A 12,053-nucleotide genomic window follows, 5' to 3' on the forward strand; every position below is an offset into this window, starting at 1 on the left:
ATCAATGGTCAAACCTGTGAATGGTTAAATGTAACAACTAGAAGTTCCATGGTTCACTTTATCACATATATATTGATGATATTGAGATAATGGTCTTCGTTGTGTGACACAAAAATTCGCATATGTTGATGAGCTGAAAAATTAAATCTAGAGGAGAAAGTAAACGTTTCCAGCTTTCAGCTGACGTACACAAATTGATAGGCTGAATTCACAAATGGGAAATGAATTTCAGTGTCGATAGATACAAAAGTTTTCGTCTCAAGTTTTTAAATGACAGATCTTTTGTTCTTCCTCCAAACTCCTGAAGAATCTGTCTTCTCTTCTCATTGCTCACTTTCGTTAATCCTTTTCATATTTCATTGAGGACCTGGACTCATTGTTCATTTTTGGTCCTTAAGTCTCAAGCATCAGAGAGATATATATCTTCAGAGTACTTTCCAAGAGAGAATTTACCTTGGAAAATACTTTCGTGAAGAAAGAAGTGTAGTCAAGAGAGGATAAACCAGTTGCTGTGAGTGTGTGCTGATATTTATGCACAGTTCACAAGTACTCTTTCCTGGGAAGAGAAAGAAAAAGGAATCCAAACAAATGTTGAAACTGTTAGTGTATTTACTCTTGGTCAGTTATACTGAGCATACCATTTTGAATATGTGGATCATGAGAATCTAAACAAATAAAGACAGACGTGTAAAATGTGGATAAATAACGGAAACTATTTTGTTTACTTCTATATCAAGAGAATAGTGCTTTCTCCTTGTTTATGTCCTTGCTTACCCTAACATTATGGCAGAGATGTCATTATAGTATTACCTCTCAACCCGAGGCTCATGAAAACTAAAGAAATACATCGCTAATCCTTTATTCATCAAAGACAATATATTATCATCTAAAGTCAACATGATCGTCGAGCGTTATCTGCTTGGTCATAAGACCGTGTCAACACCTGGTTTGAAGTCTGATGCTCTCATGATAAGTCAAAGTTTATCACCAAATTGTTTACAAACTAACTTGAACATTGCATTAAATCAAGTAAAGTCTTCGAGGTTCTGTTTGTATTAAGAGGAGAGCAAGTCCTTCATAACAGGTGCTCTACACATCCAGACCAGGTAGCAGGAGACAGCAGGAGTGTGGCTGATCTAGGCCACTAGTAGTTGACGCAGTAGTCAACGTAACATGGGAGTTATTCAGTACGGAGGAGATCAGCATCACCGAATGCAGCAGGGACGAATGGAGCGTTCCTGATGGCGTAGAAACTATTGTAGGGTGTGATTCTTGGTCTGCTGTGTGGATAAGGCAGGGTCCAGTCAGAGGACGGAAGAGCGGAGCCTTCCAGGCAAGGTGGACGATATTTGGGGGAGTAGAAGAGACATAGGAAAATCGAGGAGTCAGCGTTAGAGACGGGCATATCGGAGGACCTCTACTGAGTCGCAGGGGTGGCAGCGGCGGCAGCTGCAGCCTCGCTGTGAGCTGCCTGGTGGGCGGCCCTGGCGGACGCGACCTCTGGGGTGTACTGAGGGACAGCTGGGGCGGGAGCCTCAGGCAGGTTGGTGCCGGACACACGGAAACCCAGGGCATCGGCCACGTACTGTTGGGTCTGCACCTTACCATTGGCGTCCAGATAGTTGAATGACCCTTGCACATTGCCGAAGGCGTCACGCATCTCATTGCGGGCACTGAGACCAGCGTTGTAGCCGAAGGAATACTGACCAAATTCGTTCTGTGCACCATACTGTGAGTGAATAGGTGCCATAGAGGCGAAGGGAAGCCATGTTGTAAGTCATAGGTACGGGAGCCATAGACCTCATGGTGGGTTGAGGCATGAGTGGCAGACCACTTCTGTACCATGAGTGGAGACCGGGGTGGGCACCATAGAGTCCTGGATACCATGGCAGCTGAGCCCCGCTGCACGCAGCAACGGCCGTAAGGAAAATCACTGTCTGCAATGATAACAATTGAAGGTTACTTTGATAACTTCCCTCATAAGATAATGCAGCATATTCCTATAAACCTAATTTCTATGAGCCTGCTAAGATCTATGTTCTTATAGCATTATGATAATCAAGTTGCTGTAGCAGTAAGAAGGAACTTACCAGAGCGTTCATGTTGACACAGGAGAGAGGAGCTGTCTGCTGGTGGCCGCTGTGACCACGTCTTATATACCAGCGGGAGCATCCTAGCCCCTCTTACCTGGAAAATGAAAAAAATATCAATATCAAGGGCGGGGTCTCCAGATTTATGTAAATATGAAAGAATCGTCCGTATGTAGAAGTTTTTGCGTAAAATTTCCGTTTTTTATATCCTAAATGATAGTGGCATCAGGTAACCTTTTTACCGCTCTTGTATTACTAGTTTAAAAGGTCAGCTGTTTGGTTGGTACCCAGTAACTGAACCCAGAGTTAACACGTCTTTTCAGTTTATTTATCTTAATATTCACAATTGGTTCTTTAACTTTCACGATAATGTAGAAAAACCGAATCGGTCGAAATAGAAAATTGGATTCGTGTTTACAATACTCAAACGGACGACCTTTTGTTGACATTAGTGATATTTCTCAGGAAAGGGAGCAGCTGCTACTTTTGACTCATCTTTCATCATCTCTCGTAATGCTGGTCAACATGAAAATTGTGAGAAATACCAGATGTTATTAGACTTACAGATATGAATGATCTTCACATTGGTCATGAGAGGCAACTCTGGGATAATAATATCATCAGTGATAACAATATGGACCTCCGGAGTGTGGAAAGGTTTTAGTTAAACATTCTAAAACGTAAATAGGACTATAAAGTCCCCTTCTCTTCCTCCAATATCGTACATAATAAACCTTTACACACTAAATCCATATTGTTTTCGTGCGTAGTAGACTCAAATTCATTACAACTAAGACAAACGTGTAGGAGAAGTAATTCAAAGAATTTCTTTCCTTTTGAGAATGCAGCACATAATTAACTCCTACAGAACAGTAACCAACAGTAACCACCATGTTAAGAGTAGATTAATGGAAGTTTGTGTAAAATGTAAGGAAACTGTACGCCAGAGAAAATTATGAAACATCTATTGCAAATAATAGTATAACAAATGATTATCTAGATATGGTACAAAGAATACAATTATTACCCAGACAACTGATCCATTACTTACAGAAAACGGAGACTTGATTCAAAATGAGGAAGGCGTAGCAAAGATCTTAACGGATTTATATTCACCAGTATTTTCCACACAAGACACAATTCATACCATGGCTCCAGCTCCATTGCTAGGAGAGGAAACACATTCTGTTGCATATTGACGCCAGCACTAAATGGAAGGCTGTTTCAGTCAAGCGGCAGACCCAGATGAGTTGAGACATTGACTAGTCACCAGAGAGTCACTTGCTGTGGGAAATATTTCTGAGGATTGGAAGTTAGTCAGAGAAATACTATGACTCAAAAATGGTAATGTGTCTGCCTTCAAATTATCGCCCAGTTAGCTCCACGTCTATGGTTGGTCAACTTGTGGAAACCATCATTCCAGACAAGAGTGTTGATCATTGTGATGATCACTACTAAATAAACGATTGTCAACATTATCTATGTTGACATATGTCATGTCTGACGAATGTGCTTGATTTCCTTAATAATTTGATCAGCATATATGACGAAGGTAAAGCAGTTGATATCATCTATTTAGATTGTCGAAAAGCATTAGATAAAGTGGCACTTCAGAGTTGTCACATGATATAAACCGGGTGTAGTTCAGAGGTTAGAAAACTGGTTGACTGGCCGAAAACAGAGAATAATGATCAATGGTCAAACCTGTGAATGGTTAAATGTAACAACTAGAAGTTCCATGGTTCACTTTATCACATATATATTGATGATATTGAGATAATGGTCTTCGTTGTGTGATACAAAAATTCGCATATGTTGATGAGCTGAAAAATTAAATCTAGGGGAGAAAGTAAACGTTTCCAGCTTTCAGCTGACGTACACAAATTGATAGGCTGAATTCACAAATGGGAAATGAATTTCAGTGTCGATAGATACAAAAGTTTTCGTCTCAAGTTTTTAAATGACAGATCTTTTGTTCTTCCTCCAAACTCCTGAAGAATCTGTCTTCTCTTCTCATTGCTCACTTTCGTTAATCCTTTTCATATTTCATTGAGGACCTGGACTCATTGTTCATTTTTGGTCCTTAAGTCTCAAGCATCAGAGAGATATATATCTTCAGAGTACTTTCCAAGAGAGAATTTACCTTGGGAAATACTTTCGTGAAGAAAGAAGTGTAGTCAAGAGAGGATAAACCAGTTGCTGTGAGTGTGTGCTGATATTTATGCACAGTTCACAAGTACTCTTTCCTGGGAAGAGAAAGAAAAAGGAATCCAAACAAATGTTGAAACTGTTAGAGTATTTACTCTTGGTCAGTTATACTGAGCATACCATTTTGAATATGTGGATCATGAGAATCTAAACAAATAAAGACAGACGTGTAAAATGTGGATAAATAACGGAAACTATTTTGTTTACTTCTATATCAAGAGAATAGTGCTTTCTCCTTGTTTATGTCATTATAGTATTACCTCTCTACCCGAGGTTCATGAAAACTAAAGAAATACATCCCTAATCCTTTATTCATCAAAGACAATATATTATCATCTAAAGTCAACATGATCGTCGAGCGTTATCTGCTTGATCATAAGACCGTGTCAACACCTGGTTTGAAGTCTGATGCTCTCATGATAAGTCAAAGTTTATCACCAAATTGTTTACAAACTAACTTGAACATTGCATTACATCAAGTAAAGTCTTCGAGGTTCTGTTTGTATTAATAGGAGAGCAAGTCCTTCTTAACAGGTGCTCTACACATCCAGACCAGGTAGCAGGAGACAGCAGGAGTGTGGCTGATCTAGGCCACTAGTAGTTGACGCAGTAGTCAACGTAACATGGGAGTTATTCAGTACGGAGGAGATCAGCATCACCGAATGCAGCAGGGACGAATGGAGCGTTCCTGATGGCGTAGAAACTATTGTAGGGTGTGATTCTTGGTCTGCTGTGTGGATAAGGCAGGGTCCAGTCAGAGGACGGAAGAGCGGAGCCTTCCAGGCAAGGTGGACGATATTTGGGGGAGTAGAAGAGACATAGGAAAATCGAGGAGTCAGCGTTAGAGACGGGCATATCGGAGGACCTCTACTGAGTCGCAGGGGTGGCAGCGGCGGCAGCTGCAGCCTCGCTGTGAGCTGCCTGGTGGGCGGCCCTGGCGGACGCGACCTCTGGGGTGTACTGAGGGACAGCTGGGGCGGGAGCCTCAGGCAGGTTGGTGCCGGACACACGGAAACCCAGGGCATCGGCCACGTACTGCTGAGTCTGCACCTTACCATTGGCGTCCAGATAGTTGAATGACCCTTGCACATTGCCGAAGGCGTCACGCATCTCATTGCGGGCACTGAGACCAGCGTTGTAGCCGAAGGAATACTGACCAAATTCGTTCTGTGCACCATACTGGGAGTGAATAGGTGCCATGGAGGCGAAGGGAGCCATGTTGTAAGTCATAGGTACGGGAGCCATAGACCTCATGGTGGGTTGAGGCATGAGTGGCAGACCACTTCTGTACCATGAGTGGAGACCGGGGTGGGCACCATAGAGTCCTGGATACCATGGCAGCTGAGCCCCGCTGCACGCAGCAACGACCGTAAGGAAAATCACTGTCTGTAATGATAACAGTTGAAGGTTACTTTGATAACTTCCCTCATAAGATAATGCAGTATATTCCTATAAACCTAATTTCTATGAGCCTGCTAAGATCTATGTTCTTATAGCATTATGATAATCAAGTTGCTGTAGCAGTAAGAAGGAACTTACCAGAGCGTTCATGTTGACACAGGAGAGAGGAGCTGTCTGCTGGTGGCCGCTGTGACCACGTCTTATATACCAGCGGGAGCATCCTAGCCCCTCTTACCTGGAAAATGAAAAAAATATCAATATCAAGGGCGGGGTCTCCAGATTTATGTAAATATGAAAGAATCGTCCGTATGTAGAAGTTTTTGCGTAAAATTTCCGTTTTTTATTTCCTAAATGATAGTGGCATCAGGTAACCTTTTTACCGCTCTTGTATTACTAGTTTAAAAGGTCAGCTGTTTGGTTGGTACCCAGTAACTGAACCCAGAGTTAACACGTCTTTTCAGTTTATTTATCTTAATATTCACAATTGGTTCTTTAACTTTCACGATAATGTAGAAAAACCGAATCGGTCGAAATAGAAAATTGGATTCGTGTTTACAATACTCAAACGGACGACCTTTTGTTGACATTAGTGATATTTCTCAGGAAAGGGAGCAGCTGCTACTTTTGACTCATCTTTCATCACCTCTGGTAATGCTGGTCAACATGAAAATTGTGAGAAATACCAGATGTTATTAGACTTACAGATATGAATGATCTTCACATTGGTCATGAGAGGCAACTCTGGGATAATAATATCATCAGTGATAACAATATGGACCTCCGGAGTGTGGAAAGGTTTTAGTTAAACATTCTAAAACGTAAATAGGACTATAAAGTCCTCTTCTTTTCCTTCAATATTGTACATGATAAACCTTTACACACTAAATCTATATCGTTTTCGTGCGTAGTAGACTCAAATTCATCACAACTAAGACAAACGTGTAGGAGAAGTAATTCGAAGAATTTCTTTCCTTTTGAGAATGCAGCACATAATTAACTCCTACAGAACAGTAACCAACAGTAACCACCATGTTATGAGTAGATTAATGGAAGTTTGTGTAAAATGTAAGGAAACTGTACGCCAGAGAAAGTTATGAAACATCTATTGCAAATGATATGACAAATGATTTTCTAGATATGGTACAAAGCATACAATATTACCCAGATAACTGATCCATTACTTACAGAAAACGGAGACGATTCAAAATGAGGAAGGCGTAGCAAAGATCTTAACGGATTTATATTCACCAGTATTTACCACACAAGACACAATTCATACCATGGCTCCAGCTCCATTGCTAGGAGAGGAAACACATTCTGTTGCATATTGACGCCAGCACTAAGTGGAAGGCTGTTTCAGTCAAGCGGCAGACCCAGATGAGTTGAGACATTGACTAGTCACCAGAGAGTCACTTGCTGTGGGAAATATTTCTGAGGATTGGAAGTTAGTCAGAGAAATACTATGACTCAAAAATGGTAATGTGTCTGCCTTCAAATTATCGCCCAGTTAGCTCCACGTCTGTGGTTGGTCAACTTGTGGAAATCATCATTCCAGACAAGATTGTTGATCATTGTGATGATCACTACTAAATAAACGATTGTCAACATTATCTATGTAGACATATGTCATGTCTGACGAATGTGCTTGATTTCCTTAATGATTTGATCAGCATATATGACGAAGGTAAAGTAGTTGATATCATCTATTCAGATTGTCGAAAAGCATTCGATAAAGTGGCACTTCAGAGTTGTCACATGATATAAACTGGGTGTAGTTCAGAGGTTAGAAAACTGGTTGACTGGCCGAAAACAGAGAATAATGATCAATGGTTAAACCTGAGAATGGTTAAATGTAACAACTAGAAGTTCCATGGTTCACTTTATCACATATATATTGATGATATTGAGATAATGGTCTTCGTTGTGTGATACAAAAATTCGCATATGTTGATGAGCTGAAAAATTAAATCTAGGGGAGAAAGTAAACGTTTCCAGCTTTCAGCTGACGTACACAAATTGATAGGCTGAATTCACAAATGGGAAATGAATTTCAGTGTCGATAGATACAAAAGTTTTCGTCTCAAGTTTTTAAATGACAGATCTTTTGTTCTTCCTCCAAACTCCTGAAGAATCTGTCTTCTCTTCTCATTGCTCACTTTCGTTAATCCTTTTCATATTTCATTGAGGACCTGGACTCATTGTTCATTTTTGGTCCTTAAGTCTCAAGCATCAGAGAGATATATATCTTCAGAGTACTTTCCAAGAGAGAATTTACCTTGGGAAATACTTTCGTGAAGAAAGAAGTGTAGTCAAGAGAGGATAAACCAGTTGCTGTGAGTGTGTGCTGATATTTATGCACAGTTCACAAGTACTCTTTCCTGGGAAGAGAAAGAAAAAGGAATCCAAACAAATGTTGAAACTGTTAGTGTATTTACTCTTGGTCAGTTATACTGAGCATACCATTTTGAATATGTGGATCATGAGAATCTAAACAAATAAAGACAGACGTGTAAAATGTGGATAAATAACGGAAACTATTTTGTTTACTTCTGTGGCATATGAATAGTGCTTTCTCCTTGTTTATGTCCTTGCTTACCCTAACATTATGGCAGAGATGTCATTATAGTATTACCTCTCTACCCGAGGCTCATGAAAACTAAAGAAATACATCCCTAATCCTTTATTCATCAAAGACAATATATTATCATCTAAAGTCAACATGATCGTCGAGCGTTATCTGCTTGATCATAAGACCGTGTCAACACCTGGTTTGAAGTCTGATGCTCTCATGATAAGTCAAAGTTTATCACCAAATTGTTTACAAACTAACTTGAACATTGCATTAAATCAAGTAAAGTCTTCGAGGTTCTGTTTGTATTAAGAGGAGAGCAAGTCCTTCATAACAGGTGCTCTACACATCCAGACCAGGTAGCAGGAGACAGCAGGAGTGTGGCTGATCTAGGCCACTAGTAGTTGACGCAGTAGTCAACGTAACATGGGAGTTATTCAGTACGGAGGAGATCAGCATCACCGAATGCAGCAGGGACGAATGGAGCGTTCCTGATGGCGTAGAAACTATTGTAGGGTGTGATTCTTGGTCTGCTGTGTGGATAAGGCAGGGTCCAGTCAGAGGACGGAAGAGCGGAGCCTTCCAGGCAAGGTGGACGATATTTGGGGGAGTAGAAGAGACATAGGAAAATCGAGGAGTCAGCGTTAGAGACGGGCATATCGGAGGACCTCTACTGAGTCGCAGGGGTGGCAGCGGCGGCAGCTGCAGCCTCGCTGTGAGCTGCCTGGTGGGCGGCCCTGGCGGACGCGACCTCTGGGGTGTACTGAGGGACAGCTGGGGCGGGAGCCTCAGGCAGGTTGGTGCCGGACACACGGAAACCCAGGGCATCGGCCACGTACTGCTGAGTCTGCACCTTACCATTGGCGTCCACATAGTTGAATGACCCTTGCACATTGCCGAAGGCGTCACGCATCTCATTGCGGGCACTGAGACCAGCGTTGTAGCCGAAGGAATACTGACCAAATTCGTTCTGTGCACCATACTGGGAGTGAATAGGTGCCATAGAGGCGAAGGGAGCCATGTTGTAAGTCATAGGTACGGGAGCCATAGACCTCATGGTGGGTTGAGGCATGAGTGGCAGACCACTTCTGTACCATGAGTGGAGACCGGGGTGGGCACCATAGAGTCCTGGATACCATGGCAGCTGAGCCCCGCTGCACGCAGCAACGGCCGTAAGGAAAATCACTGTCTGTAATGATAACAGTTGAAGGTTACTTTGATAACTTCCCTCATAAGATAATGCAGTATATTCCTATAAACCTAATTTCTATGAGCCTGCTAAGATCTATGTTCTTATAGCATTATGATAATCAAGTTGCTGTAGCAGTAAGAAGGAACTTACCAGAGCGTTCATGTTGACACAGGAGAGAGGAGCTGTCTGCTGGTGGCCGCTGTGACCACGTCTTATATACCAGCGGGAGCATCCTAGCCCCTCTTACCTGGAAAATGAAAAAAATATCAATATCAAGGGCGGGGTCTCCAGATTTATGTAAATATGAAAGAATCGTCCGTATGTAGAAGTTTTTGCGTAAAATTTCCGTTTTTTATTCCCTAAATGATTGTGGCATCAGGTAACCTTTTTACCGCTCTTGTATTACTAGTTTAAAAGGTCAGCTGTTTGGTTGGTACCCAGTAACTGAACCCAGAGTTAACACGTCTTTTCAGCTTATTTATATTAACATTAACAATTGGTTCTTTAACTTTCACGATAATGTAGAAAACCGAATCGGTCGAAATAGAAAATTGGATTCGTGTTTACAATACTCAAACGGACGACCTTTTGTTGACATTAGTGATATTTCTCAGGAAAGGGAGCAGCTGCTACTTTTGACTCATCTTTCATCATCTCTCGTAATGCTGGTCAACATGAAAATTGTGAGAAATACCAGATGTTATTAGACTTACAGATATGAATGATCTTCACATTGGTCATGAGAGGCAACTCTGGGATAATAATATCATCAGTGATAACAATATGGACCTCCGGAGTGTGGAAAGGTTTTAGTTAAACATTCTAAAACGTAAATAGGACTATAAAGTCCCCTTCACTTCCTTCAATGTTGTACATAATAATCCTTTACACACTAAATCCATATCGTTTTCGTGCGTAGTGGAATCATTTGTATCACAACTAAGGCAAAGTGGAGGAGAAGTAATTCAAAGAATTTCTTTCCTTTTGAGAATGCAGCACATAATTAACTTCTACAGAACAGTAACCAACAGTAACCACCATGTTATGAGCAGATTAATGGAAGTTTGTGTAAAATGTAAGGAAACTGTACGCCAGAGAAAATTATGAAGCCTATTGATACCTAATGATAGTATAAATGATTTTCTAGATATGGTACAAAGAATATAATTATTACCCAGACAACTGGTCCATTACTTACAGAAAACGGAGACTTGATTCCAAATGAGAAAGGCGTGGCAAAGATCTTAACGGATTTATATTCACAGTATATGCCACACAAGACACAATTCATACCATGGCTCCAGCTCCATTGCTAGGAGAGGAAACACATTCTGTTGCATATTGACGCCAGCACTAAATGGAAGGCTGTTTCAGTCAAGCGGCAGACCCAGATGAGTTGAGACATTGACTAGTCACCAGAGAGTCACTTGCTGTGGGAAATATTTCTGAGGATTGGAAGTTAGTCAGAGAAATACTATGACTCAAAAATGGTAATGTGTCTGCCTTCAAATTATCGCCCAGTTAGCTCCACGTCTGTGGTTGGTCAACTTGTGGAAACCATCATTCCAGACAAGATTGTTGATCATTGTGATGATCAACACTAAATAAACGATTGTCAACATTATCTATGTTGACATATGTCATGTCTGACAAATGTGCTTGATTTCCTTAATGATTTGATCAGCATATATGACGAAGGTAAAGTAGTTGATATCATCTATTCAGATTGTCGAAAAGCATTCGATAAAGTGGCACTTCAGAGTTGTCACATGATATAAACCGGGTGTAGTTCAGAGGTTAGAAAACTGGTTGACTGGCCGAAAACAGAGAATAATGATCAATGGTTAAACCTGAGAATGGTTAAATGTAACAACTAGAAGTTCCATGGTTCACTTTATCACATATATATTGATGATATTGAGATAAAGGTCTTCGTTGTGTGATACAAAATTTCGCATATGTTGATGAGCTGAAAAATTAAATCTAGGGGAGAAAGTAAACGTTTCCAGCTTTCAGCTGACGTACACAAATTGATAGGCTGAATTCACAAATGGGAAATGAATTTCAGTGTCGATAGATACAAAAGTTTTCGTCTCAAGTTTTTAAATGACAGATCTTTTGTTCTTCCTCCAAACTCCTGAAGAATCTGTCTTCTCTTCTCATTGCTCACTTTCGTTAATCCTTTTCATATTTCATTGAGGACCTGGACTCATTGTTCATTTTTGGTCCTTAAGTCTCAAGCATCAGAGAGATATATATCTTCAGAGTACTTTCCAAGAGAGAATTTACCTTGGGAAATACTTTCGTGAAGAAAGAAGTGTAGTCAAGAGAGGATAAACCAGTTGCTGTGAGTGTGTGCTGATATTTATGCACAGTTCACAAGTACTCTTTCCTGGGAAGAGAAAGAAAAAGGAATCCAAACAAATGTTGAAACTGTTAGTGTATTTACTCTTGGTCAGTTATACTGAGCATACCATTTTGAATATGTGGATCATGAGAATCTAAACAAATAAAGACAGACGTGTAAAATGTGGATAAATAACTGAAACTATTTTGTTTACTTCTATGTCAAGAGAATAGTGCTTTCTCCTTG

At 40.7% G+C, this 12,053-nt stretch overlaps 5 protein-coding genes across 5 annotated transcripts in view; 1 reads left to right on the forward strand and 4 right to left on the reverse strand.

Annotated features, from left to right (window-relative positions):
- Window positions 1–12,053, forward strand: part of LOC139759112 (ras GTPase-activating-like protein IQGAP1) — a 424,460-nt gene that overhangs the window by 177,566 nt on the left and 234,841 nt on the right. The window lies entirely within an intron of this gene.
- LOC139759091 (uncharacterized) overlaps window positions 1–12,053 on the reverse strand; it is a 112,507-nt gene that overhangs the window by 91,493 nt on the left and 8,961 nt on the right. The gene's annotated exons all lie outside the window — the stretch shown is intronic.
- LOC139759107 (cuticle protein 7-like) lies at window positions 852–1,932 on the reverse strand. The gene has a single exon (XM_071681064.1). It carries the CDS (start codon window positions 1,748–1,750, stop codon window positions 1,418–1,420), a length of 333 nt encoding a protein of 110 aa, XP_071537165.1. The 5' UTR covers window positions 1,751–1,932; the 3' UTR covers window positions 852–1,417.
- LOC139759104 (cuticle protein 7-like) lies at window positions 4,602–5,871 on the reverse strand. The gene is made up of 2 exons (XM_071681061.1): window positions 5,838–5,871; window positions 4,602–5,684 (listed from the first exon to the last, which is right to left on the reverse strand). The coding sequence occupies exons 1-2, from the start codon at window positions 5,847–5,849 to the stop codon at window positions 5,166–5,168; spliced, it is 531 nt and encodes a 176-aa protein (XP_071537162.1). The 5' UTR covers window positions 5,850–5,871; the 3' UTR covers window positions 4,602–5,165.
- On the reverse strand, window positions 8,373–9,644 carry LOC139759102 (cuticle protein 7-like). The gene is made up of 2 exons (XM_071681059.1): window positions 9,611–9,644; window positions 8,373–9,457 (listed from the first exon to the last, which is right to left on the reverse strand). Exons 1-2 carry the CDS (start codon window positions 9,620–9,622, stop codon window positions 8,939–8,941), a joined length of 531 nt encoding a protein of 176 aa, XP_071537160.1. The 5' UTR covers window positions 9,623–9,644; the 3' UTR covers window positions 8,373–8,938.

The sequence above is a fragment of the Panulirus ornatus genome, chromosome 32, assembly GCF_036320965.1.
Source record: "Panulirus ornatus isolate Po-2019 chromosome 32, ASM3632096v1, whole genome shotgun sequence".
NCBI classification, from domain to species: Eukaryota; Metazoa; Arthropoda; class Malacostraca; order Decapoda; family Palinuridae; genus Panulirus; species Panulirus ornatus.